The 26197-nt window shown below is 49.4% G+C and overlaps 1 protein-coding gene across 3 annotated transcripts in view; it reads left to right on the forward strand.

Moving 5' to 3' along the window:
* USP43 (ubiquitin specific peptidase 43) overlaps positions 1-26197 on the forward strand; it is a 62634-nt gene continuing 36437 nt past the window's right edge. For 2 of the 3 annotated variants that reach the window (XM_042916756.1, XM_042916757.1), the window contains exons 1-5: positions 1-501; positions 11221-11352; positions 17355-17458; positions 24875-24967; positions 26005-26140. In XM_042916756.1, the coding sequence (XP_042772690.1) occupies positions 1-501; positions 11221-11352; positions 17355-17458; positions 24875-24967; positions 26005-26140 (966 nt within the window). Of the gene's footprint in view, positions 502-11220; positions 11353-17354; positions 17459-21180; positions 21320-24874; positions 24968-26004; positions 26141-26197 lie in introns of those variants that run through there. The other variant, XM_042916755.1, reaches the window with a different exon arrangement.

Below are 26197 nucleotides of genomic sequence, written 5' to 3' on the forward strand. Positions count from 1 at the left end.
ATGGAGCCGGGCGCGGGGGCCGCGGCGGGAGAGGGGCCGCCCGCGCCCCGGCCCCGCCGCCGCCGCCGCCGCTCCCTGCGTCGCCTGCTCGGCCGCTTCCTGCTGGCGCTGAGCAGCCGCTCCCGCCCGGGGGCCTCGCCGCCCCGGCCCCGGCCGGGACCCCGCGAAGGCGACGGCGAGGGGGGCTTCGCGCCCCCGGGCCCCGCCCCAGCCGCGCGCGGCAGCCCCGGGGAGCGGCGCGCGGCCGGCCCCCAGCCCCAGGCCCCCGCCGGCGAGGGCGCGCGGCCCCCGGGCGCGCAGGGCTTGAAGAACCACGGCAACACCTGTTTCATGAACGCCGTGGTGCAGTGTCTCAGCAACACCGACCTGCTGGCCGAGTTCCTGGCGCTGGGGCGCTACCGGGCGGCGCCGGGCCGCGCCGAGGTCACCGAGCAGCTGGCGGCGCTGGTGCGCGCGCTCTGGACGCGCGAGTACACGCCCCAACTTTCCGCCGAGTTCAAGGTAGGCAGCGCGCCCGCCTCCCGCCGCTGGGCGGCGGCCGCGTCTGGCTGCCCAGGCGCGCGCCCCGTCACGGAAGGGTCCTCCGGGGGCCCTCTTGGGGTGACAACGTAGCCCCGCAGCGCGGCTTACCGCCTTCGTTTCGAGGTGACTTGTGCCACGGCTTGCAAACGTCTTCTCTGGGAATTTCTCCCAGGTGTTTCTTGGGGGTGGGGGGTGGGAGGGGGCTGGTGAGTCGAGTTGAGTCTATTCAGCATTTGTGCGCTCAACCAACATTTGTTGAAGTGGTGAAGGCCCGCGGACACTTTCCAGCCTGCAGGGGGGTGGGGTGGGCAGCCTGACACCCAAGGCCAGGGCCTCGGAGGAAGGAGGGGGCGATCGCAATGAGCAGGACGAGGCCGGGTCGAGGTCTAGGGGTAATCCTGGTGGAGGAAACAGCAAGAACAAGCCCCACAGACCCGAAGGAGCTGAGAATCGGGGACGCGGAACGAAAACTACCGGCCGGAGCCCGGGAGGGTAGTGTGGGGCATGGGTGAGGTTGGTGAGATCACGTAAGGTCTTGGAAGCAATGGTAAGGCGTTTGGGTTTTGTTCTAGAAAAATTGTTTTTGATGTTTATTTATTTTGGGGAGATAGAAAGAGACAGGGTGTGAGCAGGGGAGGGGCAGAGAGAGAGAGAGAGAGGGAGACAGAATCCGAAGCTGGTTCCAGGCTCTGAGCTGTCAGCACAGAGCCTGACGCGGGGCTCGAACCCATGAACCATGAGATGAACCAGAGATCAGGACCCGAGCCGAAGTCAGACGCTGAACCCACAAAGCCACCCAGAGGCCTCTGTTTGTGTTTTATTCTAAACCCAATGGAACCCGAGTGCCCCCCATCCTTCCGGGAGGCAATGGATGCGGTATATTGGAGTTGCATCCTTGTTAAATGGCCCGTCATGCCTTGGTTTGGGGTTGCATTCACTGGCCCCAGGGTCACGTTCTACTTACCCTGTGCCGTAGGGTCACGAGGCTTTGGAAGTTCTGTATATCACATCTCGCCACCCCCCACCCCCACCCCCCACCCTCCCCACCACCAGGGTTAAGCGGGCTGTTGGGGATCCCAGTTGGATTGTAGAGTTCCCGATCATTGATGCACATGACTTGCTTCCTGCTAAAAAACCACAGCTCTGGGCAGAGAAGTGGAGCTCCCCGTAGACTAGCGATTGTTCTTGGGGGAGGGGGAACCTGTCAGTGTTCATTCCACAGGCATCACCGCTCTTGAGTTTCAGCCTGAAAAAGCAGTCCTTGCCATGTGACCCGCAGGGTGCCACTCTCCCCTCTTCCTCTCTCCAGCTTCCACTACTGAAGCATTGTTGGGCAGGTGTCAGTGGGTCAAATGGGTGTCATTAATATCCCCTTTGACAACCTCCGCGTTGGAAATGATGAGGCAGTACAGTATTCCCCCCCCCCCCCGCCCCCCATAATACTTTGGGGATACATCCCAAGACCCCCAGGGTGTGCTTATAACCACAGATTGTACCAAACCCTACATATACAATGTTTCTTCCTATACATACGTACTGAGGGCACTTTAATTTATACGTTAGGTACGGTAAGACATTAACAACAATAAGTCCTAATAAAATAGGACAGTTATAACAATATGCTGTAATAAAAGTTATGGGAATGTGGTGTCTCTCAAATATGGTAAACTGTACTCACCCGTCTTGCCAAGATGTGAGATGATGCAGTGCCTACGTGACGAGATGAAGTGAGGTCATTGACATAGGCCCGGCCGCACAGTTGACCTCTTGACCCAACTCCGGAGGACCATCTTCTTCTTGCACGAGGTTGACCACCTGTTAACTGGAACCACAGAAAACAAGCAAAATTTAGGATACACGGATTACTCCAGGGTATGGTGGTTAAGAGCAAGGTCTCTGGAGCTTTGTGACTTTGAGCAAGTTAGCAAATCTGCCTCCACTTTGCCCACCTATGAAATGGGATCATGGTGGTATCTACCTTATTATCAGTTGTTGGAAGGATTCACTGGGTCCCACGTACAGCGCTTAGGGCAGTGCCTGACCCTGGGAAGCTTCTGTCATTTCTATCATTCTTTTTCTTTTTTTAATGTTTATTTTTGAGAGAGAGAGAGAGAGACAAAATCCCAAGCAGGTTCCAGACTCTGAGCTGTCAGCACAGAGTCCAACGCGGGGCTCGAACCCATGAACCATAAGATCATGACCTGAGCTGAAGTCGGATGCTTAGCCGACTGAGCCACCCAGGCACCCCTCATTCCTACCATTCTGTCTCCTCACCTACAGAGACCTGGAGGAGGGAGGAGGTCATGTTTATGCACCTTTTCTCCTGCTGGGTACATTTTCATGCAGTTCCTGCGCAGGTGGGAGAGACAGGAGTACCTCGGAAAAATCCTCCAAATTAGTAACCACTCTCACTGATGCACCAGGATTTCCCATCTCACTCCTGCTCTCAAATCCCCAAAGCCTAGAAGCTCCCCGTGAGCCCGGTGGGGGGGGGGGGGGTGGCTGGAAGGGAGTCACCTTGTTAATTGTTAACGAGGGTGTTGTCATCCGAGGTTTCCTGGGACTTTTGGGGGTAGCCAGGCTTGAAGGGAGCAGAGGATTCCAGTATCTGGACTTATTAATAAACCTTGCTGATTAGAATCTAGGTGGGCTCCTCTTATTTTTACATATGAGGAAACATCCCTTCACCCAACACATATGTCTGGAGTGTCCCAGCACTTTCCCAGGAACATGGAAGGCACAAGAAGCCAGGAGTACAAGACCTCTAGGGGAACTCCCTACAGATTGTACCAAACCCTACATATACAATGTTTCTTCCTATACATACGTACTGAGGGCACTTTAATTTATACATTAGGTACGGTAAGACATTAACAACAATAAGTCCTAATAAAATAGAACAGTTATAACAATATGCTGTAAAAAAAGTAATAAAACTCCCCAGGAGTTCCCCCGTCCAGCGGGAGAGGCGGATGTTTTGAAGTAACCGCACAGACACATGGTCAGAGCTGGTGATGAGTGCCCGAAAATAAAAATACAGGGCTCTGTGGCGGTTCTGGCAGGAAGATGTGATTGATGGGGGGACCCGGGGAGGAGGGGTGTCCCAGGAGAAGGAACCATCCGGAGAGGTCAACCAAGGACAGGGGAGGGTGGGGACGTGCATTCCCTGCCAATCGCCAAGGCAGGCGGGGCTGAGGGCCCTCTCGCTGGCTCTGCAGAATGAATGGAAGATTAAGTGAATTAATGGAAGCCTGTGTCCCCAGGCCGAGGATGCTGGATGGAAAATGGGTTGGGGACAAGCCACATAAGGTTTTCTTAAGGAGTTTGGTCTTGAGGAAAGGGGGAGTCAAGAAGGGACCGGCATACTGGAGTGAGCAACCCCAACCCCAGCCATGAAAATGGGATGGTTGTACAGTGTTCCTCTGTCCTGCCCTCCGAGGCACCCAGCCTCCCACAGACAATAGGACTGCTCTTTATTTTAACAGCTAATGAATACATACATTAAAACAAATCCTGTCCGTGGCATTATCTAGGATGCTTTGCTTTTCTAATGATGTAATCAAAGGTGTGTATCATATAAAATATTGGGAAGGTGCCAAAGCGTAAATAATGGTTTGAAACTCTGCCCGCTAGAGACACCCTTCATAAATGCTGATGTGTTTCCAAGCATCTACACGTTGGAAATTCTAGTTTTGTATCCGGCTTTTTTCATGTAAATATCATCATGAGACTTTCTCCTGGTCATTCAATATTTGGTAAAACTTAATTTTAAATGATTTTATATTTCATTAAATGAACAAGTCCCTGCAGAGACATTTACATGCTGTACAAGTTTCCAGTTATCACACTGTAATCAAAAATTCTTGTGCTTAAATCATTGTCCTCAGCCCTGACCATTTCCTGAATTTAATCCTTTGAAGTGAACTTGCATGGCCAAAGACTTGACTATTTTATTTTTATGTGTTTTTTAAAAATTGTTTAATGTTTATTTATTTTTGAGAGAAAGACAGAGCACGAGGGAGGAGGGGCAGAGAGAGAAGGAGACACAGAATCCGAAGCAGGCTCCAGGCTCCGAGCCATCAGCACAGAGCCTGATGCAGGGCTTGAACCCATGAACCATGAGATCATGACCTGAGCTGAAGTTGGATGCTTAACTGACTGAGCTACCCAGATGCCCCCATTTTTATGTTTTTTCATTTTTTAAAGTTTATTTACTTTGAGGGAGAGAGAATCCCAAGCAGACTCCATGTGGAGCCCAGCGTGGGGCTCAATCGCACGAACTGTGAGATCATGACTTGAGCCGACAGACACTCAACTGACCCAGCCACCCAGGAGCCCCTGTTTCTTTTTTCCTTTTTAAATCAACGTGGTTGAGGTATAATTTATATACGGCACAATGCATCCTTTTTAAAACATTGAGCTATACCTGACATACAACACTGTGTAAAGTTTAAGGCGTCAAGGGATCGATCTGATACATCTATGTCGCAGTATGATTGCTATAGATAGCATTAGCAACCATCCGTGCGGTGTGTCACAGGGTGACCATTTTTTCTAGGGTTGGGGACAGTTAAAAGCCAATCACTTAGCAAGTGTAATATTTATTGTACAGTTTTGTTGTCTCTAACTACCGTAGTGCGTTTCCAGGTCTTACTTATTTATCAGTTGCACGTTCGTACCGTTCGACAGCACGTACCCCGATTTCTGACCGCCCAGCCCCTGGAAACCACCATTTTACTGGCTGCTCTTAGGAGGTTTGACTTCTTTAGATTCCACATGTAAGATACAGCATTGGTATTTCTCCTTCTCCGTCTGACTTATCTCACTTAGTGTAATGTCCTCCAGATTCATCCATGTTGTGGTAGGATGACGTTTTGTGTCATGGCTGGATAAAAACGCACCCGTTGTCAAGGTAGAATTTGATGGGTTTTGACATGGGTATACGTGTATGATCACCACCAGTTAATTTTTTTTTTTTTTTTTTTTTTTTTTTTTTTTTTTTTTTTTTTTTTTACTTTTTAAATCGACTTTATCGGGCTTGGCTATTTTTAGCATCCACACCGACAAATTTCTTTCCAAATAATGACACCAAGTTTCACATGGTCTATCTATTTATTTTATAATGTTTATTTATTTTGAGAGAGAGAGAGGGAGGGAGAGGGAGAGAGAGACAGAGACTGAATAGGGGAGGGGCAGAGAGAGAGAGGGAGACACAGAATCCGAAGCAGGTTCCAGGCTCCAAGCTGTCAGCGCAGAGCTCATGCAGGGCTCGAACTCACGAACCGTGAGATCATGACCTGAGCTGAAATCAAGAGTCAGACACTTAGGGGTGCCTGGGTGGCTCAGTTGGTTTAGCATCTAACTTCGGCTCAGGTCATGATCTCACGGTCGGTGGGTTCGAACCCCACATCCGGCTCTGTGCTGTCAGCTCAGAGCCTGGAGCCTGCTTCGGATTCTGTGTCTCCCTCTCTCTCTGCCCCTCCCCACTCACACTCTGTCTTTCTCTCTCAAAAATAAACATTTTAAAAAAAAGTCAGATACTTAATTTTCTCTTTTATTTATTGCACAAAAAGAAATAGCATCTCGTTTTCTTTTTATTTCTTTAAGAGTAAGGTACAGGATTTTTATGGTTCTTTACTAGTTGTAAGGAGGCTCTTGGAACTACCTGTTCATGTTGGTTGTCTGTCCATTCTGCCAGGGTTTCAGTGCTCTTTTTACTTGTTTCTGCGAGTTCCTCAACCCTTATACATGCCACAGATGTCTTCTCCAAACTCCTTCCTGTCCCCAGTGCTGGAAGGTGTAGATTTATTTACATTGTACCTTTTGATAAATATTCTATTTTATGTATTTCTAGTTTTCCCATGGCTATGTTCAGGATTCTAGCCATCTGGAGTTTATCGTAGCTTATGTACTTAAGCATCAATTTTAGACCTACAGTTTTAGACATACAGTATGCCTCAAATCATGCACTAGAGGCATTGCTTTTTAAAAGCAAGGATGTCTCCTTCGTTGCTCTTTTATTTTGGAAGTTCTGGAGAAAACAGTAAGACACGATGTGGCATTGAGTAAAAAATATTGAGCAGAAAGGAAATTACTGGATGGGCCTAGAAATCCATATTGTAGAGTTATTGCGGTCACTAAAGAGGTCAGAAACAAGATAGAAAACAAAAGCAATAACCATTTAGAACGTATGAAAATAAGATTTCATTCACAAAACCCACCAGAAGTATGAAATAACTAGGAATAATTTTGTAAGGGATGTGTTAAAAATTATCAGTGTTGAGGGGCGCCTGGGTGGCCAGACTTAGGCTCAGTCATGATGTCACAGTGTGTGGGTTCGAGCCCTGCGTCAGGCTCTGTGCTCACAGCTCGGAGACTGGAGCCTGCTCCAGATTCTGTGTCTCCCCCTGTCTCTGCCCCTTCCCCACTCATGCTCTTTCTCTCTCTCTCTCTCTCTCTCTCTCTCTCAAAAATAAATAAACATTAAAAAAATTAAAAATAATAAAATAAATAAAAATAAAAAATCAGTATTGAGAGAGAGACCCACACACATACGCAGGTAGGGCTATGCTGTGTTGTGGGGTAAACATACTAAAGATTTCCGTCCATCTCTCCCAAGTGAGGGTTTCGCTTTCATACAGTTCTGGTCACATTTTAATAGACTTTCTGTGTCTTCTGTAGGGATCAATAGGTCAAGTTATTTTGAAAAAAGCCCCAAGTCTGTAAAATACCTGGTTTTTCGGGGAAAAAAACAAAACAAACAAACACAACGAAAGAACAAAACTCACTGTAAAAAAATTTGCAGCGTCCAAAGGAAGAAATCACTTATGGTCCCATCCTTCCTTCTGTGATAACCAGTGGTTAATATTTTGCCATGTAGTTCTGGTCCTTGCCTAGCTACAAATAGATGTCAAACAATCTCAAATAGGTATTTTTGCACTTTAAAAAAAAAATGATAGGATCATTTATTCTCATTATTTCCTCCAGCATAGTTTTTAAGGCCAGCTGAGTGTGCTGTAAGGCTTCCCCAGGAGAGTTCAATGCATACAGTTTCTCTACTGTCCTTTCCTTATGCTAAATCCTCCAAAATGAAATTACTGTGTATACGTAGAAGGACCCTTATTTTAGTTTTTAATTTTTAAGTTTATTCTATTTTGAGAGAGAGAGAGAGCACGCGCGCACGTGCACGAGTAGGGGAAGAGCAGAGAGAGAGAATCCCGAACAGGATCCGAGCTGTCAGTGCAGAGCCTGACGCGGGGCTCCAACTCATGAACCCGCGAGCTCACGACCTGAGCCGAAATCAAGAGCCGGCCGCTCAACCGACTTAGCCACCCAGGCGCCCCCGTAGGGACGTTTCTAAGGCCCTATCTCGTCTATCTTTTTGAAGTTGTCGAAAGAATTTGACAGAATTCCAGGATCCTTTCTGGAAAAGTTGTCTGGCTTTCCAGTCAGGCAGAGATGAAGAGCGTCCATCTTAAAGGCTCAGCATGGTTAGCACGAAGGGAATGGGTTTCACATGGAAGGAAGGAAATGTCAAGGCGTAGACTGCAGGACTGGAAAAATATGTCTGGGGCACCTGAGTGGCTCGGTGACCTGGAGTTTTCAAACACGTGGGAGTGTGGTGAAGGCTTGGTCCAGGCCAGTTGGAGGATGGTAGGTTGTTGGGTGGTGAGTCAGGGAGGGTTTGAGTAGAGGCATGACATTACCCAACTGGGCTGTGCTGCGGCGGAGGGGGAGGGCTGGCCACGGAGGGAGGCTCTGGGCTGGGCATGGCCACCGTCCTCTGGATCAGCAGCGGTTAGGACTCAGTGGCAGGAATGGCTCTCTACTGAAGGGTCAGGGCAGAGACACATTGGGAACCAGATTCCAGAATCCTTGATTGACCCTGACCCATGGGGGTACAAGAGAGAATCCGAGAGGGGACACCGATGTTAAGAGGGAAGAAGGGCTGGTTTTAGGGGCACCTGGGTGGTTCATTCAGTTAAGCCTCCAACTCTTGATCACGATCTCACGGTTCGTGAGTTCCAGCCTTGCATCAGGCTCTGTGCCGACAGCGGGGAGCCTGCTTGGGATTCTCTCTCTCCCTCTCTCTGCCCCTCTCCTGCTCGTGCACGCATGTGCGTGCTCGCTCGCTCTCAAAATAAATAAATATTTAAAAAAAAATATAAAGGAAGACCCGGTTTCAGAGATTCTGAGTTGGAGGCACTGCTCACTTCAGAGACGATGTTGGATCTAAGGATATCGTGGGATATTGAGGGTAGCTAGGCATTGGGTCACTACATGCAATATGCAATGCGCAGTTAAATTTGACTTTCAGATAAACAATGAGTAACTTTGTAGTGTAAATACATCCCAGATATCGCATACGGTATACGTATACTAAAAACAATCATTGTTTATCTGAAATTCGAACTAAACTGAGCACCTTGCATTTTTTCTTACGTTTATTTATTCATTTTGAGAGACGGAGAAAGAGAGAGAGCATGAACAGGGGAGGGTCAGAGAGAGAGGGAGACACAGAATCTGAAACAGGCTCCAGGCTCCTAGCTGTCAGCACAGAGCCCGATGCGGGGCTCGAACCCATGAACCGTGAGATCATGACCTGAGCCAAATTCGGACACTGAACCGACTGAGCCACCCAGGCGCTCCCTACCTTGCATTTTTATTTGCTACATCTGGCGGAGGAAGAAATCAAACTAGATGCAAAACTAGCAAGACTGGAATGAAGACTGACCGCCCGTATTTCAGCTCATTCAATCTTGCATTTTTGCTTTGTCATAGCCTAAAGTTTGTGGAAGGATTAAAGAAAGAAAAAGGAAAAAGCCCAGCCTACTTGATTTGATTGGCAGTGGTGAGAATCGGCCGGGGCCACGGTTCTCAGACCGCTCCCTTTGGCAGGTGGGAGCTGAGGACACCCCTGTGTGGGACAAGCACCTGATGCCTGGCTGCGTCTAAGGGCAGAACAAACAGCTACAGTATACATGTGCACCTGTATATGTGCACACACTCAGACACGGAGATTTGCTGTTCTCAGATGCTCATGCTTGCACATGCATTTAGAAAAATGCCCCGGGTGGAAGGAGGCCTGGGGGGCTCAGTCTGTTAAGCATCTGACTCTTGATTTCAGCTCAGGTCATGATCTCACAGTTTGTGGGTTCAAGCCCCACATCGGGCTCTGAGCTGTGTCAAATCTTGCTTGGAATTCCCTTTCCTTCTTTCTCTGCCCCTCTCCTGCTCTCGTGTGCTCTCTCTCTCTCTCTCTCTCTCTCTCAAACCAAACTTAAAAAAATTCTTTTTTAATTTCCTTGGAAAGATGCTTTAAAAAAAATGCTAAGGGTGGCCTCCCTCTGGGGACAGGCACCCAGAGATGGGGGCTGGGTGGAGGTAAGACTTTTCATTATCATCCTTTTCTTTATGTGCATATATTACCCTTTGAAATAAACCTTTAAAACAACTGGAATACACATTCACATAGAAAATGATTTAAGTTGTGGGGCACCTGAGTGGCTCAGTCGGTTAAACGTCTCTTGATCTCAGCTGAAGTTCAAGTTGATTGCGTTTTGCGAGTTCAAGCCCCGCATCGGGCTCTGCACCGTCAGCTTGGGATTCTCTCTCTCCCGCTCTCTCTGCCCCTCCCCCGCTTACACTCTGAATCTCTAAATAAATAAACATAAAAAAAAAAAGAATTAAAAAAATAGGAGAAAGTGATGAGGTTGTGACACAGTTTCCCAGAAGGGCAGAGGAACGTCCGTGCCGGTGGCTCTCATGTACCTTGTTCACTGTTGTGGTCCTTACAATAGTATCTGGCACATGGTAGGCACTAAATCAATATTTGTGAAAGGGGCGAGGGGCTGGTCCAGCCATCGTGTGATCTAAGCACAGAAGTTTAATTTCACACCTGCTAGAAAGAGGCAGTAAGGCAGCTGTGTGCACGGTGTTCAGGGCCACGTCCTTCAGCATGCCCTGCGGTCATTCACGAGACATAGCTGAAGCCTTGGGAGCGAATTTATCACCGACGGAGAGAGGAGGGCAAGGTGCTTTCCCCAGCGGGGGTGGGGGCACAGAGGGGCAGGGTGGAAACAGACTGATGGAGGCGGCCAGGGGAACGTGTGCCCTCGCGATCAAGGGAGAAGAGCTTCCGGAAGGACAGATGGCCGACAGCATCCAAATACTCAGCCAAGACAGCCCTGTGGCTTTTCAAAGGACGGGATGTCTGTTAGTAGTTTTTCCGGGGGGTCGGGGGGTGGGAACAAGGTACCTTGTATACAGAACACCCTTCTAGCATTTGGGGACACTGCCTCCCAAGGGCAGGCTTTGGTGGGAAAGTTCTTACCCCATGCCATTTCTTTTAAATTTTATTTTTTGTTAATGTTTATTTATTTTTGAGAGAGAGACAGAGACAGAGTGCAAGCGGGGAGGGGCAGAGAGAGGGAGACACAGAATCCAAAGCAGGATCCAGGCTCCTAACTGTCAGCACAGAGCAGGGCTCGAGCTCACAGACTGAGATCATGACCTGAGCTGAAGTTGGATGCTTAACCGACTGAGCCACCCAGGCGCCCAGTCCCCCTATACCGTTTCCCAGGTTGTCAGCCCTGCTCAGGGCTGAATAGTGACCGCTGCGAGACTTGGTGCCTCTAGGCCCTGACTTGGGTGACTACGGGGCTAAACTGACCCTCTGGTTTTCTACTTTCTTGTCAGAATGCTGTTTCCAAGTATGGCTCTCAGTTCCAAGGCAATGCCCAGCACGACGCCCTGGAGTTCTTGCTCTGGCTTCTGGACCGTGTGCACGAGGACTTGGAAGTCTCCTCCCAAGGGCCCGGGTCCGAGAAGGTTGGCCACTCTTTCTTTTCTTCCTTTTTTTTTTTTTTTTAAATGTTTATTTATTGTTGAGAGAAACAGAGACAGCGCATGAGTGGGGGAGGGGCAGAGAGAGAGGGAGATACAGAACACAGAATCCGAAGCAGGCTCCAGGCTCTGAGCTGTCAGCACAGAGCCCGACGCGAGGCTCGAACTCACAAACCGCGAGATCATGACCTGAACCGAAGTCGGACGCTCGACCGACTGAGCCACCCAGGCGCCCCTCCTTTCATTTTATAGTTCGCAAAATCTCGGGGCGCCTGGTTGGCTCAGTGTCCGACTCTTGGTTTCAGCTCAGGTCATGATCCCAGGGTCATGGGATCGAGCCCCACGTCAGGTTCTGCCCTGCGTGTGGAGCCTGGTTAAGATTCTTTTTCTCTCTCCAACATAAAATTAAAATTATAAAGTTTGAAACTTCTCCTTTTTGTCTATATTCTGTGCATTAGTATGGCCGTCTGAGGCCCTGAATACCGTTCGTTATTATTTTGAGAAGATACCGTTTTATGTTTATCACTGCTTCCTGGGTGATGTACCCCATAGAACAGGATTTCTCAACCTTTCTTCTCAAGACAGGATGGATGACTGCACGTGTATACTTAGCATTCCCACATTTTAATGGAACCCCCAACCTTTGGGAGTAAGAAAGCACTAAATTATTTCTAACAGCCACAGTTTATATATATATATGTAGAGAGAGAGAGATTATGTATCTATCTATATCTATATCTATATCTATATCTATATCTATATCTATATCTATATCTATATATCTATATCTCACAGTTGATTTATCAGCTGTATTCTCTGTAGGCTTTGCTAAATGAAGATTAATGATAGGTTCTGCTCTAATGGTCTTTTATTTCTCACTTAAGAAAGTCAAAGCAAGAGGGGGCACCTGGGTGGCTCAGTCAGTTAAGCCTCCGACTCTTGATTTCGGCTCAGGTCATGGTCTCATGGTCCGTGAGATCGAGCCCCACACGGGGCTCTACCCTGGCAGCACAGAGCCTGCTTGGGATTCTCTCTCTCCCTTTCTCTCTCTCTCTGCCCCTCCTCTCCTCGTGCTTTGTCTCTCTCCTTCTCTCAAAAATAAATAAATAAACATTAGGGGGAAAAAAGTCAAAGCAAGTGAAGTCATTGTACCACAAGTGAGCAAAGTTTTTTTTTTTATTTTTAATTTTTTAAAAATGTTTATTTTTGAGAGAGGGAGAGAGAGAGAGAGAGAGAGAGATTGAGAGCATGAGTGGGGGAGGGGCAGAGAGAGGGAAACACAGAATCCAAAGCAGCCTCCAGGCTTTGAACTGTCAGCACAGAGCCCAATGCGGGGTTGAAACCCACGAACCGTGAGATCATGACCTGAGCTGAAGTCAGACGTATAACCGACAGAGCCGCTCAGGCACCCCAACAAAGTTATTTTAACAATGTCCGTGAAGATATATGCTAACTAATTTCGATGTAAATTAAAAAAAATAAAACTAATAATAATGAAAAAAAAAACCCAATGTCTATGAAGAAGCTGCTGTAATTTACAAAGGTTTCACAAGCTTTGGTAATTAATCAGGCACAGGTTGCTTTGGATGTGTCTGAACACTGATCCAGATGCGGTCACAAGAAGAACTTTACTGGTTTTGTTTTAAGTTCCCATGCTTCTCATGAATCAATTAAAAAAAAAACAACCCTGGAGGTGGGTCTTTCGGGCTGTCCCCTTCCCACCCCTTTGTTGTTTGCTTGGAGCCCATCATAGTAGAGTAATAGTGAAGGAATAGAGGTCACAGTCTTGTAGAATGAAAGTCTAGATGTCTAACACACTCCTGATGGCTATAGTTAATCATCCTGTCTCAAATACTGGAAATTTGCTAAGAGACTAGATTTCAGGGGCTCTCACCGCACACAGAAAGGTAACCAAGGAGACGGATATGTGAACTACTTAGATTATGGCATCGTTTTGCTATGTATGTATATACCAAGGCATCACGTTGTATACCTTAACTATGTACTGTTAAAAAAAAATTTTTTTTAATGTTTGTTTATTGTTGAGAGCGAGAGAGAGAGAGAGAGAGAGACAGAGTGCGAGCAGGGGAAGGGACAGAAAGACAGGGAGATAATAGAATCTGAAGCAGGCTCTTGGCTGTCAGCACAGAGCTCAACGTGGGGCTCAAACTCATGAACCACGAGATCGTGATCTGAGCTGAAGTCAGATGCTTAACCAACTGAGCCACCCAGGCACCCCATGTTCCTTTCTCTTTTAAGACAACGAGTTGGAACTTTAAGAAAAGGAGGGCATAACCATAGATGTCTCAAATAAGATTAGACCTATTTTAAGCAGTGTAATGTCATTAAAAGCTAAGAGTTTGCCAGAGCTGGAAAATCCGTCCCTTCTGCTCAGGACAACAGGTTGCCAAATACAGGGAACAAGGGAAGTAGTGGTTGCACAGTGCCCCTCAGATCACGTCTTGGGTGCCTTATATACTGAGTAACTTGGCGTTGATGGAGTGCTGCTAGGATCATTATCTCCATCGCATGTACGAGTAAACCAAGAATCAGAGAGGTTGAGTAACCTTCCCAAAGCAACACAGCTGAAGAAGGGACAGAGTCAGGGTTCAAGTACAAGGGGGTCTGGCTTGAAAGCCTGTGTTCTTATCTTAACAAAAGCCACCCCAGTCACCCCTAAACACATAAAAGAAAGCCAAAACATCACCACCGCAAAACCTAGGAGGACCACACACTCCAAAGTTATGGTGTTTTGGGGGATTGTGTTTCTGGGTTGTGGGATTATGGCTGTTTATTCTTTTATGCACAGTGATTTTCTGTTCATCTTATTAAGACCCTTTTAGTTGCAAGTGACAGGAATTTAACTGGATCCAACTTAAGGAAAGGGCATTTATTGGCTTTATAAATGCCAACGGTATGTTATAAACTTGTGATCCCAGGCTCGTACCAGCTTCAGGTAAGGCTAGATCCAGGGACTCAGATGATGTCACTGGGTCTTTGGCTCTCTATGCCTTGTTGGCTTCATTCTCAGACCAGCTGTGCTCTTGTGATGGCAAGAGGGTCACGTAGTCTTTAGAGATTCAGAAAAACACTCAGGGAAGGATCTGATTGTCCCAGTGAGGTTCACATGTCCATTGCTGGGCAGGTGGCCCGCAGAATGAAATATTCTGATTGGACACGCCTGGGTTGTGAATAATTTGTTCCTGTCGTGCATCTAACTTGATGCCTTTCGTGCTTATTCCACTACTGACACATAAGAGACATTCGCCAAACTCCTGAGTGGTTGAATCGGTTACATAGGTGTCAGCCTCTACCGTTTGTAAGGGTGGCTCGGGTTTTATAGTGAATGAAGACTTAGGTTAAGGAAGTTGCCCAAGGTCACCTAACTTTTACTTGGGGGAAATAGAATGGAACCCGAGTCTGTTTCAAAGTGCACTGGATCTCTTTCCTTATCACGGTGTCTCGTGCCTCCTCAGTTCCCCAGCAGAGATGAGAGGACACTACAAGACCGGCTTCCTTCTGGCTGCACAGGGAAGGCGTCTTGTCCTGTGTCCCCCTCGCCACCGCTGCCCCCTCCCTGGCTGTGCCTGGCGGCTCTTCCTACCTGGAAAGTCCAGGGCTAGCTAGACAGCCTCCTAAATTGCCTTTCAGTCTCCCTCTTCTGTCCTTTGATGGTTGGAAAAGGCACTGGGCTTAAGGGCGGAGAAGATCACAGAGAGGTTAAGTAACTTGCCCCAAGCCACACAGCAAGTAGGTAGGAGAGTCAGCGTCCACATCTAGGAAATGTGACCCAGGGTTTGTCAACTTCTGCACTAGGGCCAGATAACTCTTTGCTGTGGGGGCTGCCCTGTGCGATATGCATTTGTAAGCATTCTTCTCCCCACAGGTCGTGACTCACAACCAAAGATGTCTCTAGATATTGCCAAATGTGCCCCGGGGGTGGGGGGTCGGTGGGGTTAAAATCCTGACATTTGCTCTCTCGGAAAATTGGGCTGCCTGTGGAGGCCCGGCTGGGGACGCTTGAAGGTCAGGAGCGAGCTGACACGAAACTTCATTTTCCCTCTTGCAAGAAGAGGGCCAGAGCAATTTTTTTTTTCTTTTTGAGGTTATTTCTGTTTCAAGACCTGTGAAGGCCATAGAAGCTAGGTTTATTTGAAACTGGAATAGAAAACACAGGGACCGCTTTCTTCTCTGTCACCGGAATGATTCTCAAATCCGGCGAAAAGGGCTTATTTTTACCGTCCTGTAGACACTTTCACACAGACCGTCTTTTTGGGAATTCATTATATAGCACGTGCACTCTTGCAGAATTAGGAACGGGATGGGGCAAGGAAAAGGCCCAAGACGGTACCGTTTATTAAGCACCTACTATGCGCCCTGCAGGACACACACATCAGTTTTTCTATTTGAATGGTGGCATAGTGAGGTGAGGTGGATGTGTGACTCTTTTAGATGTGGAATGAGGCTCAGAGAGATGCTCAGGGTTCCTTGGTTAGCAGAGTAGAGCCAGCCTGCTCTGACCTCCAGGTCCACACTTCTGGAACCACTCTGCTGCCTCTCAGCCCAGCCTCGCTCAGGATTTTCTCCTTCCGGACCCCACCCTGGGCGATCCTGCCCACCGCCGTCCCGGTGAGCCGTGTTAGAGGGTTTTTTTTTTGCAGCTCCCCCAGCAAAGTACCAGAGCAGAGATTGGAATCCAGGCAGCCAGAGCCTGGAGGCTAAATCTTTTTTTTTTGAGAGAGAGAGAGAGAGAGAGCACAAGTGGGAGAGGGGCAGAGAGAGGAGGGCAGAGGATCCGAAGCAGGCTCTGTGCTGACAGCAGTGAGCCCGATCTGGGGCTTGGACTCATGAACCTCGAGATCATGTCATGAGCTGAAGTCAGAGGCTCAACCGACTGAGCCACCCAGGCACCCCCTGGAGGCTGATTCTTAATCCTGCTTGTGTGCTGTTCACTGAACTGGGTAGGGCATTGAAAAGGGGAGACATAGAATGGGAAGCAGGCTCCAGGCTCCGAGCTGTCAGCACAGAGCCCGACGCGGGACTCGAACTCACAAACCGCGAGATCATGACCTGAGCCGAGGTCGGACGCTCAACCGACTGAGCCACCCAGGCGCCCCTTGATGGATTTGAAATTAAATTTCAGACCTTGGTATACTTCCCTTCGAACACTTCACACGCGTTCCTTTTTCCTCGGCTTTTTCCTTGGCTTTTCTAAAATGCTGGGCTTAGAGCCTGGGGTGATGGGGCCACAAGCCACGATTCTGCAGCCACCAGAGGCCGTGAGAGGCAGGGCTTCCCCTAGAGCCTCTGCGGGGAGCGTGGCCTTGCTGACGTCTGCTCTGGGGCCTGGGGATGCTGATCTTGGCTGTCTGGCCTCCGGAACTGTGAGAGAATACATTTCTGCTGTTTTCAGCCCGCAGCGTGTGGGAATTTGTTCCTGCAGCCATCAGCAGTAACAAATGAACACATAAGGGGCAGCACGGAGGGGCATGGTAGGATTGACGTGGGGTGAAGGGAGCTTCCACATGATGCCAGGGCACGAAGCCTGGTTTGTCTGGGGCTCGCATGAAGACTGGCTCCCGCGGAGAGGCGGATGGGGCGGTTTAGCAGCCGGAAGATGGGAGACGTGGTGTGGACGCATTGAGTGGTGGCAGAGTGCCCAGCAAAAGGCGCAGGAGGCGTAGACACACGGGGCCCAGCAGGATGGAGAGAAGAACGGGGCAGTCGCTCCAGAGATCGGAGCTGAGTCTGGCTGAGCGTGTGGGAGCTCCCAGGGCTCACGCCCCGGCTCTGCCCATTCAGCACCTTCTGTGCGTGAGGGGGTCTGGGAGGTCTAGAGACTGGCGGAGCAGTAAATTGTGGGGGACTCCCCAGAGGGGTCAGGTCCTGCAGAGTCCTGGCCCAGGGAGGGGTGAAGCGGGCCCAGGAGGAGGCCAGGGCTCACGGGTCTGTGCCTAATCTTGCTTCCTTCCCTCATTTCTTTGCAGCCTCAGCCTGAAGCCAGCAGAACCCCCGAGCACCTCCTGTCCCCATCGGCTCAGCTTCCCCTAGGCCAAAGCTTTGTGCAAAGCCACTTTCAAGCCCAGTATAGGTAAGAATCTAGGTAAGGGTGGGGTGTGCTTAGCATGGATCGCCCAGACTTAGCTGCTGGTAACTGGCCTCCCATCGCCACGCTGCCCCGAGATTGCGAAACAACAGGAACACAAGACAGCCCTTCTCTCTCCCATTGGAAATCCCAGGCAGCCACTCACTCCTTGTTGTCTCTGGCCATTAGGATTTCCTCCTTCCCTTCTTGCTGGCTCCTGGGTCTCCCGTCTCCTCTTGAAGGGGGTTCTAACAGAGTGTGAATGCGGAGGCCAGGGTTTCGCCCGCAGGCGATCACTGAGAGGTTGTTTAGTTTACCAAGTAATTTCAAGTTCGAGATTTCCCATCAGCGTGGAGGATGTAAAATATATATATATATATATGTAAAATATATATATATGTAAAAATATATATATATTTAATTATATATATAATTATATATAATAATATAATAATATAAATATATATAATATAAATAATGTAAAATATATATACATGTAAAATATATATATATGTAAAATATATATATGTAAAATATATATATATGTAAAATATATATATATATAATTATGCAGGCTTTGGCTTCAGAAAACTTCTCCTTGGGCTCTTCTATCTGTGACAGCTGAGAGATTCCTATAAGACAGCGTATTTCCAAGTACTATAATGTTTTCATGAGACATTGATTGCAGTGAGCGGTCTAAAGTGGGGAAGAAACCTCCCTGGGCTTTCTTGGAGGAGGTGTGCCTTTTGATGGGGGCTCCGAAGGCTGAATAGGATCGAATGGGCGGGAGCATATTCAGCAAGAACAGATAATCAGGATGCAGGGGAAACCATCGGTTACAGACAACCTCCTCTTGGTGACACAGTCCTTGGTTGCTTAGCGTACTGGGTACTTAAAAATGCCCCGAAACGAGTCTACGTTTTATTGTTGTGCATGAAGTAAGGCCCGTCTATTTCCCGAGAGACGCGGTGTGCGTACTGGAGGGAACCTAGATTTCATGGCTAGCCATGAAAGCTACGTGCAGGGTGTCTGCCTTATTTATCTTCAGGTGCCCAGAGCAGAGGCTGCTTGAAACAAAAATGGGACAGGAAAAGAAGAAGAGAGGAGGAGAAAAGAACAGCTAGGAGGGAAAGGGGAGCCTAAGGCCAGGGTCGGTTAGACTGCGGGGAAGGGACACCAGGTACCCCCCGTTGGTGTCTTTGCACAACCAATTTACTTATTTCTTGGCTCATAGCATTCTCTCTTCCCTCTTCCTCTCTTGTGCACGCATGCTCTCTTTCTTCCCTTCTTTCAGGTATCTGAGAGTTGGCTGTGGTGCATGGTCCACCGGTTACAGCCAGGAGCATCACTCCTTGGCCACGAGAGAGAAATTCCAACCAAAGACCCCACATGCTCTCTAGCTATTCGATTCTAGAGCTGCCCGAGATATTTACTGTTTAACCTGCTACGAGCCCCTTCCTTCTCGGTGCCAGAGTCCGGCTGTGAACCAGGCACAGCCCCTGTTCTCAAGGAGCTCACGTTCTGCTGGGGGAGGTGTTGGGTAACGCTCACACACGTCACAGCAGCTCTTTGAGGTAGTGATAATTGAAATGATAAGACACAGCTTGGGATGTGGGGGGGGGGGGAGGCGGCCAGCTTTAGATAAGGTGATCAGAAAGGTCTGGGAAGGCTTCTCAATAGAGGGGACATTTGAGCTGAGAACCTAGAGTCAGTGAATCAGCTATTCGCATCTCTGAGGACAAGGTCATGCAGGCAGAGGAAAATGCAGAGGCAAAGGGCCTGGGGTTGGAATGATGTTGGCACATCGAGGGACAGAAAGGCCAAGGGAGCAGCCAGGTGAGGAGGGGTGGGAGGTGAGGCTGGAGAGGTGGACGGGGGACGTGTCTAAGGTGTCCTGTCCAAGTGTGGGCTTCCGTCTGAAGGGCACAGGAAGCCACTGCAACATTTGAAGCGGGGTGTGGCTGAGGGACTATGGTGGGAGAGTGATGGTGCATGAGACCCCCCGGGGAGGGGTGTAGCAGGGAAGATGGAGGAGTGCATGGGCTGGAATGTGTTCTGGATGTAGACTCAACAGGTCTCGTTCATGACTCTAAGAGTGCAAGGGGAGGGCCTGAGAGAAAGGGAGGAATCTAGGGTGCCTCCTGGGATTTTATGGGGCGTTATCACTGGCAGGTGCTTTGAGATGCGTGTTACAGGTATGAAAGGAAAAAAGTCTTGTTTTCTTTACACCCCTCTCTCCTCCTACCCCGCCTACAGACCCTCTGGCACCAGGCGCGTGGGCGTTTTCCCCACACCAGGCAAGAGTCCCCCCCCCCCACACCCCCCGCCCCAAGTCCCGAGCTGTCACCTGTGCTTCTGACTGGCCGGCTACAGACCAGAGGTCCCCAGGGCCCCCTCCTCACGTTCGGTCACTTGCTAGAGCTGCTCACAGAACTCAGGCAAACAGTTAACTCACTAGATCAGCAACTCATTGTAAAAGGATACAAATCTGAACAGCCAGACGGAAAAGATGCTTCCAGCAAGGTGTGTGGCAGCCGGTGCAGGGTTTCCCTGCCCTCTCCGGGTGCACCGTTGCCCCAGGACCCCCACGTGTTCACCAGTCTGGAAGCTCTCCAGACCTCTCCTGGGAGCGTTTTTTCCCGTAGGTCTCCTTACCTTGGTGTGATTGATTACACCATTGATCCCTAGTGATTCATTCAACCTCTGGTCCTCCTTTCCTCCCTTGGAAGTGGAGGGGCGGGACTGAAACTTCCAACCCCCTCCCCCCGCCCCCAACCGTTTCCCCTGGCCACCGGCCCTCATCCTCAGGTGTCTGAGGCTATCCCCGAGTCCCCTCATTAATAGAACTCAGGTGTGGTTGAAAGGTGGCCCTTTTGTCCTTCTGGCTCCCATCTTTTAGGTAATTCCAAGAGTTTTAGGAGCCCTGTGCCAGGAACTAGGACCAAAACCAAATATGTAGTTTCTTATTATAAATCACGTGATCACACGGTCTGTGATCGGCGTGGGCTGAGTCAGGGCGTGATTCCTGAGCAACTGACTTTAAGCCGATCAGATATATTCAAGACCGCAAGTGCTCTCTGGGTAGTTTACTGTAGGATGAAGAGTAACAAGTGAGGTGTTCAAGCTAAAAAGAAAAAAAAAGGGGGGGGGGGGGACCAGTGACAGCTGAAAATACCTGCTTTGTGCCTGATAGTCTGTAGTAAAGAAAAAAATACAGTTAGGGATGTCCGTCTGGGCGAGGGCTTTTGAGCTCTGGGAAGCGATTTTCTAGAGTGGCCAACGGATACCAGCTCCAAGCTGGTGGTGTTTCCTGAGGCCCTGGGCACTCTTCAGGGAGGGCTTGCTGGGGATGGAAAGTCGCCGCGGTATCGGCCTTCTTTAAGAGAGGATTCACTGTGGGTGAATTCAGAGACCCCCGTGCAGTGAGGGTGCCGCCTCCCTTTTAGGGTGTTGGGTTTTCGGCTTTGGCTTTGGCCTCAGGGTGCTGGAGGTTATGGGCTACAGGGAAAATAATCAGTTATTCCATATGGTTCGTACCACAACCTAAAAAAAACCTCCGTGAGCTTCACGACCGCAGAGCGCCGCTGTGTTGGAGTTTGGGCCACAGGCGGGGAGGCCGTGGGAGTGCACCTGCAGGGGGGCGGTGTGCGCATGCGCGCCTGTGGGTATGCGCATGCGCACCTGCGTGTATTCGTTTCTTCGGGGCTCCTGGCTCTTATTCGCAGAGAAGTCTTACCTGGTCCCTGTAACAGGCAGCATTTCCCCTATGGCCGAGCGTGTTTCTGAAGGCTTTCTCACAGCCGATCTCCGAGAGGTGACATCTTACCTGTGTGTCCTCAGAGTCACCATTGCCGGTGGAGACATCAGGTCCTCTGTCCTGGGAGCAGGTGGCGCAGGGCGGGCGTGAGGGGTAGGGTGTGTCTGCGGCCTCAGGGAGAGGTCGGAGTAGGGCATCATCAAGGGCCCAGGCTCACTTCTGGGCATTTATACTTGGCGGAAAGCCAAGGGCAGTTCTGTTGGCTTTTGCGTCGGAAGCATTTGATGGAATTTAAGACACAAAATAGATGAATATATGGGAAGGGGCTGGGGGGGGGGCGGGTAGCGGGGAGAGGGAAACAAACCACAAGAGACTCTTAAAGATAGAGAACAAACAGGGTTGGGGGGGGGGCTAGATGGGGGATGGGCATTAAGGAGGCCATTTGTGAGGATGAGCACTGGGACTTATATGTTAGTGATGAGACCCTGGGTTCTAGCCCTGAGGGAGCCGTGAAGGGCAGCAGGGTGGTTTTCTGCCCCCTGCCCCACTCCCTACCCCGTGAGAGCTTGGGGGACAATAGCGCTGGGCTGCAAATGGCCGGCAGGGATGGTGAAGACATGGTGAGGTTAGAAGGTCTCCTGAGGTCACGTGTCGGGGTGGCTGAAGCCTGGAAACGTCCAGAGTCTTCTCTCTCCCTGATCTGTGGGTCCCATTCACTCTGTTGTCATTACTCATCTTTGAAAAACAGGTGTATTTCACATCCCTTCCACAGTCTATTCTGAAGACCATACGTTTTGCTTCGCTTAGCTTTTGTAGACTTAACACAGTGGATAAATCAAAGAAAAATATTCTTTTTCATTTGTTTGCTTAAGTGCAAAAACAGGGATTTGGAAATTTCCCAGTGACAAAAATACATCCTCCGGGCTTACGTTAAATCTAGGTACATGATGGGTAAAGGTGAGAGAAGGATCCGGAGAAACAGGGTGGCAGAGGGGACCCCACAAACGCCAGGTCCCCCTTCTCTCTGGAGCTCGATGTCTGGTATACACCGTTTTTTACCAGGACGTTAGCATGGTTTTCCCAAAGGGAAATTTCCCAGAGTTATTGGACGTTAAAGTCTCAGGTCTGTTTTCAGAAGTCATGGATGGCTGTTAACTTGCACCCAGGAGAGCTGACCTGCTCTGGCCAGCTCACTCAGGGTCACCTGCGCCCGCACCCTGAAATCCTCAGGCTTTCTTGCTTGTCCCTGGTTTTTCCCACTTGGTATGCTCCCAGGGAAACCACTCAAGCTGGGCTGGTGCTCTGCACAGAGACTCTGGAAACCAGCCCGTGATCCCAGCCCCGGTTTCCTTGCTGACCGGTGTAAGAGCACGGCCGTCAGCTGGGTGGTGTTCCTTGTTCCCAAGGGAGAAGGCAGTGTAGATTTCAGGACAAGGCACGCAGCATCCAGAAATCCCTTACATCTTGGAAGAATACATCACAAGATTAAGGAAATAAAACTGGAGTACCCGTGGGGAATATAAGAGTTGCACTTGATTTTCAGGGACCACATGCTTAAGTGAGGGAGTGTTTAGTTTGAAAAAGTTTAAAGAATATAAGCATACTGTGTGTATAACTTCTCTGAAACAATTTTTTTTATTGTCTATTCATTTTTGAGGGACAGAGACAGAGCGTGAGTGGGGGAGGGGTAGAGAGAGAGAGAGATACAGAATCCACGAAGCAGGCTCCAGGCTCTGAGCTGTCAGCACGGAGCTCGACATGGGGCTCGAACTCACAAACCGCGAGATCATGACCTGAGCCGAAGTCGGACACTGAGCCACTCAGGCGCCCCATAACTTCTCTGAAACAGTTGATGTCCCTTATTCGTTTATACTAAAGACAGCAGGAATGGTGATGAACTTGGACCCTGGAACCTGAGCTTTGCTCTGCTGCTTAAGAGCTGTGTGTCCTTGGGACTGTTGCTTAACTTCTCTGTGCTTAGTCTTCTCATCTGCAAAATGGGAATAATACTGGTGGCTATGGGTAGTGAGTGAGTTATACTCACAGTGGTTGGAACAATGCCCAATTCATAGTAAACGCTGTTACAATATTAGCTATTTAGCTATTAGGCGCTTTTTTCTGAACTCTGTTTCCTCACTGGTACAATCAGGAGGGTGGACTCCCTCAGTGGTTCCGCGTTCTGGCTGAACACTAGTGTCCCCGGGAGAGCTGTTGACATCCTGATGCCTGAGCCTCTCTCCCTGCCTCCCTTGAAACAAAATCTATGGGAAAAGGGCCGAGACATTTGTGTTTTTAGGAAAGCCTCCTCTGTGATTCTGGGACACAGTGAGGCTGAGAACCAGGGGAGGAGATGGTCCTGAGATGCCTTCCAGGTTGCGAGCCATCATGCCGTTTCTCTCTCGAGGGGTGTTCGCTTCCCTTCCCGTTGTCAGTGCGCTGACATGTGCAATTAAACTTTTTTTCCTTCTTTGAAAAATTGAGGTGAAAGTTCCATAACGTAAAATCAACAATTTAAAAGTGTGCAGTTTGGGAACATCTGGGTGGCTCAGTTAAGCGGCCGACTTCGGCTTGGGTCATGATCTCGAGGTCCGTGGGTTCGAGGCCCCGCGTGGGGCTCTGTGCTGACAGCTTGGAGCCTGCTTCCGATTCTGTGTCTCCCTCTGTCTCTGCCCCTCCCCTGCTTGCGCTCTTTCTCTCTTAAAAATAAATAAACATTGGGGCGCCTGGGTGGCGCAGTCGGTTAAGCGTCCGACTTCAGCCAGGTCACGATCTCGCGGTCTGTGAGTTCGAGCCCCGCGTCGGGCTCTGGGCTGATGGCTCGGAGCCTGGAGCCTGTTTCCGATTCTGTGTCTCCCTCTCTCTCTGCCCCTCCCCCGTTCATGCTCTGTCTCTCTCTGTCCCAAAAATTAATAAAAAACGTTGAAAAAAAATTTAAAAATAAATAAATAAATAAATAAATAAATAAACATTAAAAAAATTAAAAATAAAAGGGTACAGTTTCACCGCATGGACGTTCACAGTCCTGTGTAACCACCACCTCTGTCTAGCTCCTAGCCATTTTCATCACCAGAAAGAAAACTGGATACCCCGTTAAGCCTTCCTCCCCGCCCCTGGCATCCTCCAATCTGCTTTCTGTCTCTGTGGCTTTACCTATTCTGGATTTATCCATTTAGCCACTGATGGGCATTTGGGTTGTTTCTACCTTTTGGCTATTGTGAATAATGCTGCTGTGAACATTTGTGCACAAGTATTTGTATGAGCACCTGCTTTCTTTCTTTCTTTCTTTCTTTCTTTCTTTCTTTCTTTCTTTCTTTCTTTCAACATTTTATTTTTTGAGGGATGCAGAGAGACAGAGCATGAGCAGGGGAGGGGCAGAGAGAGAGAGGGAGACACAGAATCCGAAGCAGGCTCCGGGCTCTGAACTATCAGCACAGAGTCCGATGTGGGACTCAAACTCACGAACCGTGGGATCACGGCCTGAGCTGAAGTCGGACGCTTAACCGACTGAGCCACCCAGGTGCCCCTGAGTACCTCTTTTCAACTCTTTTGGGGAATGTACCTACGAGGGTAATTGCTGGATCGTACGATAATTCTTTATTTCACTTCTTGAGGATCTTCTCGACTGCACGTGATTGACCTTGAAACTCTGTTTTTGGCCCTCACAGATCTTCCTTGACCTGTCCCCACTGCCTGAAACAGAGCAACACCTTCGATCCTTTCCTGTGTGTGTCACTACCCATCCCCTTGCGCCAGACGAGGTACGTGAACTTGAATCCCATCCTCAGGCCCTCCTGGGTACTTCTGCCTTGCACCTACGGTTCTCTCTGTCTGGCTTCTCAGCCGGCGTCTCTCTAGAAACCAGCCTTGCAAAGCTGGTGATGGTCAGTTGTTGAATGTTGACACCGTGAGAGGCTATCGCGTCCCTTCTTTGGCCGCAGAAGGGACTATCCACAGCGCTTCTGTCTGTTGGCACCGTAGCCAGGCTTTCGTCTCTGGCCTGCTGGGAAGCTGGCACGGGCCTGTCACTACCTCCCGGCAGACCAGGGGCCAACCTAAAAAAAAAAAAAAAAAAAAAAAATTTGTCGCCACCTGCTTCTCCCTGCTTTGCTTCCAAATCCTTTTTGCTCTTTGTGAAGGTGTATAGGAAGACGGTTTCTTTCAGGAGCAGAGAAAAAGGGAAGGGGGTGTCGAAGGAGAGGAGAAAAACAGAAGAGAGGAGGGTGGGGTTCAGTAAGAGGCATGGTGGGCTGGGCTTTTACAAGTAAGAGGCACGTAGTGTAGGAGTTCTAGAAGGCCGGGTCTTGGCATGTGACCGCTAAGACACCTGGCCAATGTCGGCCTCGTGGCCGTTTGGTGAGCACTGCATTGGCACTGAGACGGCTCTCTCCCTCGTTTTCTCCGAAAATACCATCTCTCATGTCCTCCGCTGCTGACCTCCATCTCTAAGGTGCAGCCGAAGATACAGAGCTCCACACAGCCTCTCCTGGCCACTTGTTTCAAAGTTTGCTTTTGCTGAAGGCAATGTATTTAACAAACGGAACCTTGAGATCGCAGATCTGTACTGTGATTGTCAATCAGATGCCTTTTATTTTTAACTAGCTTTAGAAAGCTATGCGGGGAGCGGAGACCCTGGGGGATTTGGCTCTCCGTCGCCACCTGGTGACGGTATACCTAAAGTACAGTTGGCTTGACCCTGAAGCAGAGATTAGCCTAAGTGTTGGACTTTGACCCAATGTCAGTGGTGTTGGCAGTTCTGTCCGTCCTGTAAGGATGTGGACACCTTCGTGTTTTCCAGATTCTTGAGCGTCACGTTGGTCTTCCCCTCGAAGAGCCAGCGGTTCCTGCGGGTTGGCCTGGCCGTGCCAATCCTCAGCACAGTGGCATCCCTGAGGAAGATGGTCGCAGAGGAAGGCGGCGTCCCTGCGGATGAGGTGTGACGGAATTGCACGGGGGGCCCGGTCACCGAATGACTGGAATGCTAACTGGGC

Source organism: Panthera leo, chromosome E1, assembly GCF_018350215.1.
Source record: "Panthera leo isolate Ple1 chromosome E1, P.leo_Ple1_pat1.1, whole genome shotgun sequence".
NCBI lineage: Eukaryota > Metazoa > Chordata > Mammalia > Carnivora > Felidae > Panthera > Panthera leo.